The following is a 16,132-nucleotide window of genomic DNA, read 5'->3' as shown; positions in this document are numbered from 1 at the left end:
TCAAATCACAAAACTTCTTTACTGAAATCAAAATGTTTGAGTTCCTGTTGAGTTTCAGCCATGGTGCTAAGAGATTTTTTATAGATTTATGTATGATACACATGTCCACCGAATTACGTGCATGTTGGTGAAAGTAGCTGTAGCAGCTCGAAGAAGCAGATGAAACTATGAAAAATTTAATTTCCTGTTGCCAGCAGGTGGTGCTATGGCTATGAAACAATATTACCATGCAGATGTCTTCAGACCAGGACTGGTATCAATTATGTAAAGTTTGACAAAGATCAGACAATGTACATAAAACTTACAGTGACTTTCAGTGTCATGATGAGACGCTCAAATGCCATGATCACACCGTTTGGTGAAAACAATGTATTTTAATAACTTTACCTCCCAAATGTCTTAAGATTGCACAGACAAAATTTCAAATCATTCCGACAAACTCTGTAGGAGGGGTTGGTCAAAGTACAAGATGAGCAAATCGCCACAAATGGCCACTAAATTCAAAATGGCCAACTTCCTGTTGTGTTTAGGTCATAGTGCCAAGAGACTTTATTTGCAGGTGTGGGAATGATACACATGCCTACCAAATTTAGTACACGTAGGTGAAAGCAGATATGGGGGCTGCAGTTTAGTGGGCGCTAGCGAGTCATTTTTCCATGCTCATGGCCAAAACACATACCAGGTCTATCTTTTCACCACATCTGATGCATGTGGCATGTTTCTCGAGTTTTTGAGCATGCCATGACCTTAAACAACAACTAATTGTGTCATGGCCAATACGTTAAAGTCTGCTGCATTGCCATAGCAACGGAAACTCACGGGTTTCTGAATACACCATCATCAATGTCTTAAGGCTTTTCTGACCCGATTTAAGATGGATCTGATCAACCTGCTGGAAGAAGCAAGCGTAAGCAAAAAACATGTAATTTCCGGTTGCCAGGAGGTGGCACTATTAGTATGACTGGATATGACCATGCAGATGTTTTCAGGCCGGGAGTGTTATCGAACATTTAAAGATTGAGGAAGATCGGACAATGTACATAAAAATTACAGCAGTTACAATTTTATGGAGACACTCAAAATGGTCGCCACGCCACGGACACACCATTCAAAAAGTACATAACCTTTTAATATAACAAACTTTTCATCCCAAAGTTTTTAAGATTGCACAGACCAAATTTCAAGTCAGTCCAATAAATTCTGCAGGAGTTTGTTAAAGTACAACACGTGCATTCGCCAAAAATGGCCACTAAATTCACAATGGCCGACTTCCTGTTGCGCTGAGGTCGTTGTGCCCCTGGACCTATGTAGTTCTAGGTGATACATGTGTACCAAATTTGATGCATGTAGGTAAAAGTAGTGGCATAGGGGGATGTTTAGGGGTCAGCCATTTGGCCCCGCCCAAACTTAAAACCTATACAATAAGTATTTTTTTCACCACGACCGGTGCGTGTTCTAAGTTTCATGAGTTTTTGAGTGTGTTAAAGCTGCAAAACAGGCAATGAAGTTTTGAGAATTTTTGTTTTGAAAAACAACTTCGGTGCTCGGGCCCTAATGATAATTCCCTAAATTATAATAATATATAATATTAGGGATAATAAGGTGGGGATGAGACGAGTACTCGGTTGAAACGAGTATCCGGTACGAATAATGTACTTTAATACGAGTATCATCCAAGTATTTGTGTCAAATATCCGTGCTGGCTCAAGCTTCTCACAAACACCAGATTACTCAGCTGATCAGTCTCCACAGCACTCAACTACAACCCCCCCCCCCCACACACACACACACACACACACACAATTTTCGCTGAACAAAATACAAAGTAAAGTATATTATCAACACTAACAATAAATATAGGAACTTTTTTTCATTAAAAAAAACTTGTTCTGGAAATAGTTCTCACTCTTGTGATAAAAACATTACTCTGAAGCTCAATTCTGGGACTGTTCTGTAAATACTTTTTGAATAAATAATAAAGTTAACATTTTCTAATCAACCCATATCAATCTCAGGCTGAAATAAACAACTTCCGATTAGTCCCAGACAACTTCCGGTCAAAGCACCGCCCACTTCTGGATTGAGCCCCGCCTATCCTCTAGCCTATTGTCTATGAAAAGGGATCATTGCTGGATCCACAAATGCAGGTTCTACCATGCAAAGAAGAACCATAATAAACATTATCCACAAACAACTCTCAGGACTTTTACATTGTCTTCACGAGATCGTCTATAAATGGCGATGCCATTACCAAGAGATTTGATTGGTCAGTGGTCGATATTTTATATAATTTGATTTGTTATCTTGATAATAACGTGCTTCAGGGCAGGTTATTTGTGCAGCATAAGTTACCATGGCAATCTATCCCTCCATCAAAACATGGCACTGTAGATATGTACTACTTAGCATGTGTAGTAGGTTTACTTACACATTTGTGGAATTACTATTCATTGGAATGAGTTCATTGTGTGACAATGTCAATACACCCTGAAAAAGTCATGCATGCAGATACTTATTGATGTGTTTGTTTTATGTATTTGCCAATATTTATCAATAGCACATTGATAAATATTGGCCTTGTTAACCACTCACTTTTACACATCCTTAGGTGTGGAAAAATAGGTAAATTATCAGTTTTCTCAGAATGAATGAAAATAATTGAAACCCAACGGCCATGAGTGAGAAATTATCAGTCATTGTTTTTTGATAAATTAAAAATGTGCAGTATTAATGCTGATCTGGAGCAGTATTTCATTCTCAACTTTTGATCCCCAAGTATCTTTGACTGAGCTTAGTGGCTATGTTTTTGGTTACACAGAGACCATGCATATAAACCGTAGAAGTAGGCCATTAGATTTTATGCCACTTCAGTTCCAGTCCGAAAAGGTTTTTGGAAACTCACTTGTGACTTTGTTTTCAACTCTAGAGAAACTGGCCCAAGCCAAAGAAGAAAATCTGGAGATGCACCAGGTGTTGGACCAAACTCTTCTGGAGCTCAACAATCTATAGAATTCTCTACGGACCTGGGTGAAGGATACCCCGAAAGATACAGCATTACAAAAACTGTTTTAATCTCCCACACAAAGCTCACAGGCCACATCCATATAGATTGAAAATTAATGTAATCAGCAGTCATTTGTTTCTGTAACTAAAATGTTAAAAACCTAATTCTAAAAAAGTATGGAGTCCATGAAAAGAAGTGAGCAAGAAAATACAGTCGTTGATGAATTGGTGTAACCTTTCAAGAAAGAAAAAGGTAAACCCTCACTTGTCTTTGAAAACATGTTAAACTGACAAGAGTAATTAGGCTTTCATGTCAGGTAAAAATCTAACTTTTCTTTTGATATTTGATTCAACAGAATATTTTAAGTTATGAAACAAAGAAAAATGGCAATGATAAAATTGATGGGACCCTAAAGGCAATCACTGCAAACATATTAAATCTGTTGCTCTCTATGAGACCTGTCAACGGCTAGTTTGGCCCAGTCTCCCCAAAGCAAACTGCTCCGTTCTTCTCTAGACTCCATGTTTCAACTCTTTACATGATGTCTGATACGATTCAGATCAAGGCCAATAAAACGCCACTTCAGAACAGTCTAATTTTTTGGTTCTTAGCCCCTCTGTGATGATTTTACCTGAGTGTTTTGGGTCATTATCATGTCGGAGGACCGTTTAACTGCAACTGAGATCAAGTTTTTTGACACCACGCAGCATGTTTTGCTCCAGAATGCCTTGATAGTCTTTAGGCTTCATTTCGCCCAGCACAGATTCCCGGCTCCCTGTGCCAGATCCAGCAAACCAAACTTCCCCATGTTTTACAGTAGGTATGGTACTCTTTTCCTGGAAACCAATATCTTTTCATCTGAGAACACAGAGGTGATGTGAATTACCAAAAAGCTCCGGTTTCTGTCTAAAAAAATTCCTCCTGGGTCATCTTCAATGGAGCCCACTGCACTCGAAAAGTGACGCATGCTGCAATCAGACGCTGAAGTACCTAGACCTTGTAATTCATCTTATATCTACTTAGACATTTTCATAGGTTCTTTGTCTACCATCACCATCATCCTTTTGTTTAATCTGGGATCCATTTTCTTCTCGAAGTCACATCCAGGCAGTTTGACTACAGTCCCATAGACCTTAAACTTGTTAAAGATATTTGCAACTCTCGTCACAGGAGCATCAAGCAGCTTGGAAATGGCCTTATAGCCTTTACCTTGAAGATGCATGTCTGTATTTTATTTTTGATCTTCTTGGCAAGCTTTCTGCTTTGCTTTCTCTGGTCCATGTTCAGTGTGGTACACACAAATAAATAAAAATCAATAGAATTTATACTGCATGCACAAAAACAAAGCACAATCACTTACAACTTGAAGTGTGTATAAAACTAATTTTACATCCAGTAATATGTAATCACTTCTTTGATAGTAGGCTGTGACAGACATGTTGCCGTCACCGTGGGTTCTTCCGGTCCGAACGCACAACAACCAGCAACAGTACAGTTTGGTCAACGTGCTTATTCAACACAAACAATATCTTCGTTCACTCTCCTGCTGGGTATTCGAACACACGTCCTGTCTGCAGCCAGCCTGCTGCTCCGTGTCCCCTGGAGAGACGTCCGGTGTCCTACCAGGTGCTTTGATGTGGAGAGAGACACTCAGTGATTCACTGTGGCTGGGCTAATTAAGAATCTTCCAGGCATCGTTCCCTGAACCACTTCCCCAATCAGTCCCTCCTGCACACCCCCACATACCTCCACCACCACACAGGCATTTAACTAGATAATTTTAATGAGAACACCCCATTTCCAGTTTTTCTGCTTGTTCCAGTTTTCTTCGGTGCACAGAATTTGTTTTGGTGATGAATGAACTGGAACAGAGCCTTGCTGATTGTGGAAGAACAATTTCCCTTTTAACAGGCAGAAAACATCAGACAATAAGAAAGAAAAACTCCCTTTTAACATTAAGAAACCTCCAACAGAACCAGGCTCAGAGGTGGGCGGTCATCTGCCTTGACCAGTTGGGTGAAGGGAGAGCGGATATGACAGCTGGAAACTTCAGTTGAGGCTCTGTGGAAAACCAGACATATGAGGTGGTGATGGGAAGGAGGAAGGTCACGTGTCAGGAGGTCTGAATGGCAGATTGATGGAATTACTATAATATGTAAAGATCTGGAACAAAAAAGGTATTGGCTCAGAAACGCATAAAGAAAGATTATTGACAAAGCACAGTTATGAAAAGATTACGAATGAGTGCTTTGACAGTGTGATAAAGTGGAACTGACAACAACAACAACAAAAATAACCCTAATGGCAGGAAAAGGACATGATTACCCACAGTGAATAAAAAATGAAAGGTGAGGGTACAGAGCTTATTTCACTCTAAACAATAAAGCCTTGGGTCAGCAGAACAAATAAACACACCATTTTGCGTTATGTTAACTGTTGGTAGAATTAAGTTGATCCAACTCAAATTTTAAGTACAGTGAACCCTCGTTTTTCGCGGGGGTTACGTTCTAAATAGAAACCTTGATAGGCGAAATCCGTGAAGTAGTAAACTTTATTTTACAATTGAAATAGATAGAACTGGACATTAAATATATCTACGTTACATATAGTCGTAATGTGATTTCAATGCACGATGCAAATCCGTGAAGCAGCGAGACCGTGAAAGGTGAACCGCGTTATAGCGAGGGTTCACTGTATATTGAATTAGCTTTTCTGCCATAATCATAAGCATTTTTAAGTGACATTAACTTAATATATTTAAACATGAACATTTATTTTGATTATTTGTAAAATTAAGTTGTCCCAACTATTTTTTGAATTTTTTTTGAATTTTTTATTTGAAACCATTTTCGACATTACTGTCTCCTAAAAATTCTCTTGATTGATTAGAATTTTTATGTAGACTAACCTTTGGCATTGTATTGATCCAGCTAAAAATATTTTCTCATCCCAACTCATATTTCTTTTCTTTTCACAGTAACACAAAGGTAGGAACTTTGTGAAGTCAAACATCAGACAATTAGGCAAACTTTTGCACTGTGATTTCACAACATCACCGTTATACTCAAGGCCTAAACAAAGTATCTAGCACCAATATCTATAACAACTGTGGAATTTGGAAATTATTTGACTTGGTTTCATTTATATAGCACCAACTAGAAATATAAGACATATCCTTACATATAAGGAACTTTACATATAAGAAACCCAACAATTGAACAACTCTTTTTGAATCCGTGTGAAAAAACCTTACGAGCAATGCAAGCATGCTAAAAGTATATTAGATAAACATTAATTCCAGGACTAGATGATTACTAGCTGATTCACTATAAAACAGTCATAGAAAATACATGATTTAACATTTTCTGAACAAGTTCAGTAGTTCAGTGAATTTAGGACTAAAGAGATGGCAGTCTTTCCACCGTTTGCTGTAGCCATTTTAGTCCAGCAGAGGGCAGTGGCGGCGATGCGTACAGAAAAAACATGATCAGAGTTCCCCGGAGAGAAAGGAAGATTAGAGTGAGACGGAGGAACAGTTAGCAAAGGCAGAAAGGAAACTTGACGACATGGAGTAAAAGCATAAAAAAAAAGTTAGTTAAGAGGTTTGTTTGTGAACAAACGTTGTCCTGAAGTAGGTCACAAGGAGTATCGAAGCTCTGCAGTTTTGCTGGACGGTTTGTTGCGGGTCAACGACCAGCAGTGGACGTCCAGCAGAGGAGGACACGTCACCGAGCACCAGTTCGCAGAGGACTCTGGATCACGTTTAGTCAATCACACATAAGCGCAGAGATCACACCACACTTCATTTAAAAGGGGAAAAAAAACAGTTTTGTTTGTTTAGGTTTATTGATTTTTCTCAGAGCTCAGATTTTGTAATTTTATTTTTTTTTCTCCTCAAACTGAGTTGGTTGTAAAGGGTAAAGGACTGTTTTCCCCACTTAAAGAATAACTTAAGGGAAAACTGAGTAAAAAAAAACAAACCTGAATAACAATCTGAACATATTATATACTGTGTGAACCAAAAGGGACTTTTGTATGTTATTTTGAGAACAGGTTCAGAAATGTGTTGATACGTTAACTGTTCACTGTTGAATAAATGCCAGCTGTTTGTAAGTTCTCTGAAGTGGAAAACGTTTCTCATTCCTCTACTCCTCCTTGAAAAGAACCCTGCATATGGTCTTGTGCATATCTCCTTGCATAGTGTGCAAAGCAAGTGTTACACATGACTTATTCACAATAAGAGCAGCCGTGTCTCCTGATGTTCATCTGATTAAAACCTTCAGTCGTACTAAAATACACAACAATCACTTCTCCTGTTTCTACTTCCAGGTTCAGTAAATATCGTTGCAGGTGATAAATTGTTCTATTTGCATGTTCCCTCTCAGTATTTTACACCTTCAAGCAGAAAGCTCTGCAGCAGGAACAGCAGCAGGAGCATGAGGAACGGGAACAGGACGGACGGGTGACTGGCGGTCCTTGCGGTGATCAACAGGCACTCGCAGTCCAGAAGTCTCTAGTTGTAATAATGCACCGACAACCAGAGGAGTGCAGGGGCAGGGTACATATAGTCCGGAGAGGTGATCAGGGAGATGCAGCACACCTGCAGGTGGTGATCCGGGGTGAGTGGCTGCATCTGCTGGGACTGGTTAGGGGCGTGGCCACGGGAGGTGAGAAGAGGAGGACACAGAACACATGGGAGGACAATAACAAGCAGACAGGGGAATGAGGGGACACAGGAGGAGAGGTGGTCCAGGGGTAAAACAGGAAAACAGGAATCCTGACAGGGGTGCAGGAGGAACATGTCCAGGATAGTCTCGCAGTGTGAGTGAACCGGTGTCCAGCTTGAGAGAGCTCCTGTGTCACTGAATGTGTCCATTTCTGACTGAAAGATAACATCTTCTGCCTCCATTTATTCATTCGCTACAATATGTTGGATTCATGTTAATGTATGTTTAAAGACATTTAAATTTGTGGAAAAAAACCTGTGAAAAGATTAAAATGAGAAATAGTTTAATCAACCAAAAATGTCATGGACCCCCTGTTGGAAGACCTCTGCTCTAGAGTAAAAAAAACTGCTGACATGCTCTCAGTGTGCTAACGCTAACTTATAATGCATAAACACTAATAAAGGCTTTTCTTTAACTCTCACTCATTTTACACAGTAAAATAACAACTCGCATCGCTCCTTTAACACATAAATTACTAAACAATTACAAGATTAAGTCATCCTATTTAATTGTCTGTGGTTTGTACCTTACCTGGTCGCGGTGGTTTCTGCATGTGCTGCAAGGAGGCTAATGCGCGTTCTGGTCTTTTGGGGGGGGGGTTGCAAAAAATGCGGAGGGAAGTGGGGCTCGTAGCCGCGGTGTGGAAGCTCGCTGGTTCGATCCCGGCCTCGGACGCCGATCCGGGAAACATACTTGACAGTAGTGCAGTGACAAAAAGTGATACTATGACTAATATTATGTAGTATTATTATACTACATAATATTGTACTATTGTACGACAGTATACTATTGGCTGAAGGAAGGCTATATTGCAGACTGGATGGGGTAGTGGACTGAGTAGTAGTGACAAGAAGTAATACTATGTAGAATAATAGTAGTACAGTAGATGCAAGGCTGTATTGCACTTCTACAATAGTACTACAGTATACTACTGCTCTTGTACAGTGGTATTACTGCTATTATAGTACTAGATGATATATAAAATATTTTTGTGGTCACTGTCATTTAATATCAACTACTTTATGTCCAAAAAGCAGGGAAGTGATGAGGCGACGGCAAGGAAGCAGCAGGGAACGAAGGGAAAGCAAAATAATACAAATCAGTTCCACTGCTCCTGTAAAAGTGTACAGCTTTGTGCAATACACAGTTCAGTGTGTACAGCTTTGTACAAAAGTCCAGCCCTGAAGACACCTGTATGGTAATATGTGGTCATAGTGCCACCTGCTGGAAACATGAAATGAGCATCTCGACATGAAATGTCACAATAACCTAAACATGTAGTTGATGATATATTGAGACATTCGTTCGACTTTGTCAATGGGCGTCGCCGTGATGATGCGGCAAAGTTGGATGTCTCGCCGTGACACAGGAAGTTGATGTTTAAGGTCAAAGGATGCTTGAAACCTCACGAAACGTGTGACATACATCCAGCGTGGTGAGACAAAACATCTGATGTGTTTTGCTAGTGGGCATGGCCAATCGGATCGCCAGCGCCCCCTGCTGGAGACAGGAAACGAGACAAAAATAGCAACTTTAAGTGGGGATATGTGATCCCTCGCGCGCTGCACGTCGGGGAGGCGGTGCGTGGGAGTGCGAGGGCTCGTACATCACTGCTTGCAGTTTTAATGTTTAATAGATTTGTAAAAATTTTAAATAAAGTTGTCATTGTGATCGTTGTCCTGTTGTAGAATCCAGCCTCTGTTCACTGTCCTGACTGACTGCAGGACGTCTGCATCCAGAATCTGCTGATGTTTAGCAGCCAAAGAGCTCAGTTTGACCTTCATCTGTCCAGATGGAAGTGAAGGTCAAAGTTCAGAGGTGAGGATATCATTTCACTACTTCTGACACAAAACCTATTCTGACATCACAATCAGTGATTCAACTGTGAACCAAAGAGAAACTTCATACTACAAACTCTTCCTCCTACAGAGAACACAGAGACACTGAGGAGTCATATGACGCAAATCCAAATCCAGGATACAGAGGTTCAGTGAATGTGGTGTTGAAGGTGTGGAGGTGGATCAGAGTGTCAGAGGAGACTCTGCAGAAGGACAGAGTGCCAGCAGGACAGTCCACATACACTGCTACTCTGTTGGAGACCGAGGAGGAGGAGATGGTTGTTTCTTTGTCATTGTGCCAGACATAGTAACCACCATCATAGCAGCTCAGACTCCAGGACTGATCGTTCCCTCCAAACCAGCAGTCATTACTTTTTCCTCTCCTGATTCCTCTGTAACTCACTGCCATATGAACCGATTCTCTCCACTCGACCTCCCAATAACAGCGACCAGTCAGACCAGTTCTACACAGCAGCTGCCACCACCTGTCAAATCTGTCTGGATGATCAGGATATGACTGATCTTCTTCCACCTCTGTCACCTTCCTGTTGTTGTCAGACAGTCGTCTGTTTACTGAGTTTGTGTCCAGTTCAAGTTCACAGAAATCTGATGGAGAGAAAAAGACACGACACAGCTGCAGTTTATCACCTGACACATTTGATGGCTTTTTTCTTTCTTTACTTACTGACTTGTTGTTCATTCATAGAAAGTTTAATGATGATACTTTTTTGTCAGGCTTCTCTTATGTATCAATCAAACTTACACTTCCTCAGACCAGGTTTTAACCTCTGTTCTCCACCATGGTCCACCCTGGAGGAAGAAACAGTCACAATAATTTTCTATCCAACAGGAGTCCTAACTGCTGTTCAACATGAAGCAGAGTTCCTCAGTTTGTCAGGCAGGAAGCTCACCTGGGCCTCTTTCCTGCACACCTGAGCTCAAGCTGAGGCCTGCCTTGGTTTGGTGGTGATTTAGTTCAGCTCCCTTTGTTTTAAAAGATTTGTTAAAAAATCTGGTTTTAGTAGTGAAGAAATATAAAGATGAACTTAGTCTTTTAGCTCTTTAGACCAAATAAAATCAACTATTCTTTTTAACATATTAACTTAGTCTTTTGTTTTGTAAATAGTCTCCAGGCAACTGCATGTTCTAAACTGAGGGGAAGGGCTTTGTTTCAGGCCTGTAAATGATTTGATTTTGTTTGTAAAATGTGTTTGTAAAGTATATTTTAATATTAATCAATTTTTTTTCTTTCTTTAGTTATTTTAGCAGATACTTATGAGAAATCAGCCACTGTTGTTTTTTTGCATTAAAACAGTGTGTCTGTGTTTGGGCTGCCAGGGAGAAGGAAATGGTTCCAGTCTTTATTCACGTCTTGTGTGAGTTTGTTTAAGTTAGTTTATTTTGTAGTGCTGTTAAATGGTTTGGTTTAGCTCCAGTGGATTAGTTTGCAGTGATGATTATTTGTTGTACATGTCATTTCCAACCAGCCTCCCTGACTGCAGTTTGGACCCACATTCTTGATTTGTTTGGTTGTTAATTTGTGTTTGATTTTATTTTTGTATTAAACAGTTATTTCAAGCCCTTTATCATTCCTGGTGTTTAGTTTTATCATCCAGTCATCAGTGTGAAGTTCCAGTTTATTGTGGCTCCTGTCTATTGTCACCTGGTCACAGCAGCAAAAGCCTTCAGAAGTAGTGATGTTACTAGATGTGCCGACGCTTCGAAGCGTGTGTGGAGTAACGGAGGGGGTGTTTCCTCGAAGCGTGTGTCGAGGCTTGCTTCATTTAGGGGAGGAGCCAAAAATGATGACGTCCAAAGTCTCGCTGCCTGGCTGTACCACGTGACTGCTTCGGGAAGTGGTTCAGATTTTGCCGGGAGGTTTGACGGCAACATAAACCTCTCAGGCTCCATTCAAAATGTGGGTTGTTGGTGGAGAGTTGAGGTCAGTTGAGAGTTTGGATAGTTTGGAGAGTTTAGAGAGAGAGACAGAGAGAGAGATAGTTTGGATAGTTTGGAGATGTAGGAGAGTGAGGAGAGAAGTAGGTGATAAGATGGAGCCAGCCAGGAAGAGGAGGATTTCCCCTGTGGGAACACTTTGATTTGATAACTCCTAATAAGCTAAATCTAACTCTATTTCAGACACATTAAGTTTGCTTATCAAGAACTGTATTTTCCACAGTTTCTTATTTTATTCAAAGGTGAGGTGTTTATTGTGCTCCAAGGAGTTGGGGTACAATAACAACACCTCATCCATGCTGAGGCGTTAACGTGCCTTGCATGAGAATAAGGAGGAAACTGGAGCTTCACCCAGCCAAGGTAAGTCATTACAATATTAGAAATGCACCATCACAATTTTTCCCTGTTCACTTTTGTTTATTGTGCAAATAAAGACAGGTAACAGACACTGTATTTATTCTCTTTTAACCAGCCACCAGAAAACAAGAGCTGGATGAAGCCCTTGTCTCCATGATAGTGAAGGACACACAGCCCTTCAGTATTGTGGACGATGTTGGATTCAGGGCATTTGTGTCCAAACTGGATCCTAATTATGTCCTCCCTACAAGGCAGGTATGTATGGGTGCATGCATGAAACAAATGAGTACTTTATTGTGTCTCACAGTTCAGCACTATATGTTTTTTCCTTGAGGCTCTGAAGGCCATGGTGGAGGCCAAGTATGAGTCAGCTGAGGAGAAGGAGAAGGCTAAAGTGGAAAAGGTGGCTGCTGTTAGCCTTACTTCTGACATGTGGACATCCACAAAACCAAAAACTGTTGAGGAACTCTTATTTCTGAATAAAAATGAATAAAATGTCCCCTGTCCTGTACATCATTGTCCAAGTTACACAAGCATATTCAGTCCCCTCTTCCTAGTTCCACAAGCACTTCCACTGTCCTCTGCCTGCTTAAGCCCATGCCATTTTCCTAAAGTGACAGAAAAACATGATTACACAACCTGCCATATCATATGATACTACCATTTTGGGAAAATGTACACACACAGAATACATTCAAAAAATATTTTATTATGCACATATGTGCTAATTTATGTACAGAAATTATTTGGTCATACATTTTTGTAATTCATAGTCATTCCCAACAGCCATAACAGACACAAACATTCAATGCATCACATGATGTGGTTCAGATCCAGCTGCCTGTCATTATAAACTTGGCCAGTAGGTGGTTTCGTGTGCACATGAAGCTTCGAGTAATGAACCCTTTCTCGAACCAAGCTCAGCTCACAAACAAGACATTTTGATGTCATGGGTACGTTCCTGCTCTGGACAACAGTGCTGGCTGAAAGTTGGGGTGAAACAAGCAACACGTAAGAACTGCTCCACTGATTATATGTTTAAAGGTCATCTTCATATTTAAATGTGGGAAGTCCCCAAAGTTCAGCCTATATAGATGAGTTTTGAAGATAAATTGTAATCCATCCACTCACAGTCATTACACAATGACTTCATCCTTTCTATGGTTGCACATGACTTTAGCATAACCTGCTTTCCAACCCTGTGATTATGTAATGCTTAATAAGAGTTACTATAGAATTAGTGTTAGCATTGGGCTAGCGACCTTTATGCAGATTCATTTTGACCTAAACATACCTGATACATAAATACATACTTAAAAACACAGAAGTATTTATCACTTGGACATATTTACTAGTTTCTGAATGCACACATTTAAGATGGACACAGTGAAACTGTAGTAACCCCCCTCCCTCCTCCCTCCTGCTCTGATTGGTAGATTGATTCAGTCGGTATAATGAGATCTCCTGAAAACATGGAAACTGTCAACGTTGTTATTCTCTTGTTTTTTCATTGTCTGTCTGTCTGTCTGTCTGTCTGTCTGTCTGCTCTCATGTCTTTGGCTGCTAGCTTGTTGAGCAACACTGTAAACTCTTCACTGACGTCACTGAGTAACTCACACGTGCTGTGATCATAAGATGATAGACATCATTAGTAACATTGTTAACAGTGTTAAGATTTCTCTATTTGTTCATTACTGAGAGGTTGAACTGTTGGTTGTAGAAGTGCTAACGAGGTGACAAAAAGTGATCAATGTTTGATATTTGTAAAACTTCATTGTTCAACTTAATCAGCACTGAAACAGCACATGAACACATGAAACATGTTTTCTGTTAAAGGGTTAGGTTATGTATACTGATCCTCCCGTCCGAATAAACGGGCGAGAGTAGATGCACGGTCCATCCTCCGGCAGGACTCCCACCCCAACCCCTCTCTCTCCCATATTCCGTGTTTTTCGAATTTTTTTGGGGCACCTCTGTCCCTGTTCAATGTTAGTTCCTCTCTGATTTTTTTTGTCTTTTTTGTTTTTTTGTTACAGGAGGAGACAGATCCCTGCACGAAAAAAATAAGAAGAAAGAAATAAATAAAAATAAAAGGTGACTAGATTGTCACAAGAAAAAATGACCGGTTTGTTTCTGTGCCCTGTCGCAACGTTTCGACCTGTTAGGTCTTCATCAGGCGTAGGCACGAAAGAAAAATAAAATATAAGAAAAGTGGTCCCCTCGCGGTCTACGAGTGTTTTTTTGCTTTGCTGCAGAGCTCCTTCTCGCTCTGTGTCAGCATGTCGAATGATGAGAGGGGGGCCTCTGCCTCTGCTCCTATTTATGGAGTCTCCCTGTCATGTGGGGGCGTGGCTTCTGGAGCTTCCTTCCCATTGGCTGTTCTCCCCGCGCGGCGGTTTGCCCCATGAAATGTCACACATCCACGGCTATGCTCTGTCTTATGGGTTATTGTATGACCTACGGTTCAGTTTTGCCTTCCCTTTTTGGGTCCCCTGGCTTTTTAGTCCTGCGGATTTATTTTTCCCTCTGACTTCTGCTATGCCTAATGGATTGTTAGTCCGTCGACCGTACCTTTCCGCGCGGGTGCTTGGCTTTTTGGAGCTTCTCTTCCATTACGCCATTTTTCGTACCTCCCCATTTTAGTCCTCGTAACTTCTCCGATGTGTTACGGTATCCAAATATATTTTAAATTCCACGGACCACTGTTTCTGTTATTTTATTTTTTAGATATAGGGATCTGCTATTTTTTAATAATTATATCCCGTATTAGGGTTGGGGGCCAAATTATCCCGTGTTAGTGTTAGGGGCCAAATTATCCCGTGTTAGGGTTAGGGGCCAAATTATCCCGTCTTGTTAGGGTTGGGGGCCAAATTATCCCATGTTAGGGTTAGGGGCCAAATTATCCCGTATTAGGGTTGGGGGCCAAATTATCCCGTATTAGGGTTGGGGGCCAAATTTTCCCGTTAGGGTTAGGGCCAAGTTATCCCAGGTTAGGATTAGGGCCAAAGTCTCCCAGGTTAGGGTTAGGGGCCAAATTATCCCGTATTAGGGTTGGGGGCCAAATTATCCCGTATTAGGGTTGGGGGCCAAATTATCCCGTTAGGGTTAGGGCCAAGTTATCCCAGGTTAGGATTAGGGCCAAAGTCTCCCAGGTTAGGGTTAGGGGCCAAATTATCCCATTTTAGGGTTGGGGGCCAAATTATCCCAAGTTAGGGTTAGGAGAAATAATTGAAAGGCAATTTTGCCTTAAGGTAAGTATCCATATTAGGTTGGTTATATATAATAAATTTGGTTTAGAATTTTAGTAATCAGGTAAGTATTCAATTTAATATATTATTTTACGTGGTCCTGATTACGTGGATGGAAATGAGTGAGTAGGGGCGGGATGGGAGCCTGTGATCCGGAGGAGGCACTGGCGGGTTAGGTTATGTATACTGATCCTCCCGTCCGAATAAACGGGCGAGAGTAGATGCACGGTCCATCCTCCGGCAGGACTCCCACCCCAACCCCTCTCTCTCCCATATTCCGTGTTTTTCGAATTTTTTTGGGGCACCTCTGTCCCTGTTCAATGTTAGTTCCTCTCTGATTTTTTTTGTCTTTTTTGTTTTTTTGTTACAGGAGGAGACAGATCCCTGCACGAAAAAAATAAGAAGAAAGAAATAAATAAAAATAAAAGGTGACTAGATTGTCACAAGAAAAAATGACCGGTTTGTTTCTGTGCCCTGTCGCAACGTTTCGACCTTTTAGGTCTTCATCAGGCGTAGGCACGAAAGAAAAATAAAATATAAGAAAAGTGGTCCCCTCGCGGTCTACGAGTGTTTTTTTGCTTTGCTGCAGAGCTCCTTCTCGCTCTGTGTCAGCATGTCGAATGATGAGAGGGGGGCCTCTGCCTCTGCTCCTATTTATGGAGTCTCCCTGTCATGTGGGGGCAAAAGAGCCATGTCTTTGGAATAAAAATGATGTTTTTATTTTTAATTCCAAGCACTCAAGACACGTGCATGTGCCGTTGTGACATTTCGACCGGAATAGGTCTTCATCAGGCAAAGGCACAGGGAGAAAGAATGACTGTCCAGATGGCTGCAAGGTATATTCCTTTGTTCAGCTCAGTGGAATAAAGGAGACAATGGGTGGTGAGTACTTCTCATCATCACCCATTGTCTGCTGGGGAGGGCCCAGACATGACATCCAGAGCACTGTCCAGGATTCAGGTTCACAAGTGCCTGGTCCCCTGCGGCCAGCAGAGGGGGCCA

The 16,132-nt window shown here is 41.0% G+C and overlaps 1 protein-coding gene across 1 annotated transcript in view; it reads right to left on the bottom strand.

The window, feature by feature from the left end:
* Positions 1-14,520, bottom strand: part of LOC138637126 (stonustoxin subunit beta-like) — a 121,783-nt gene extending 107,263 nt beyond the window's left edge. Inside the window, exons 1-3 of the mRNA XM_069725604.1 lie at positions 14,513-14,520; positions 10,333-10,379; positions 9,640-10,175 (exon numbers count right to left, since the gene is read on the bottom strand). Coding sequence (XP_069581705.1) covers positions 9,655-10,175; positions 10,333-10,379; positions 14,513-14,520 — 576 coding nt within the window. The 3' untranslated portion in view covers positions 9,640-9,654. The remainder of the gene's footprint in view (positions 1-9,639; positions 10,176-10,332; positions 10,380-14,512) is intronic.
* Between the last annotated feature and the right edge of the window lie 1,612 nt (positions 14,521-16,132).

This window comes from Brachyistius frenatus, unplaced genomic scaffold, assembly GCF_029030835.1.
Source record: "Brachyistius frenatus isolate BFR_SWC_R1_liver_20210118 unplaced genomic scaffold, ASM2903083v1 Contig_433, whole genome shotgun sequence".
NCBI lineage: Eukaryota > Metazoa > Chordata > Actinopteri > Embiotocidae > Brachyistius > Brachyistius frenatus.
The sequence above is the reverse complement of the archived record's forward strand: the minus strand, read 5'-3'. Positions and strand labels throughout refer to the sequence as shown.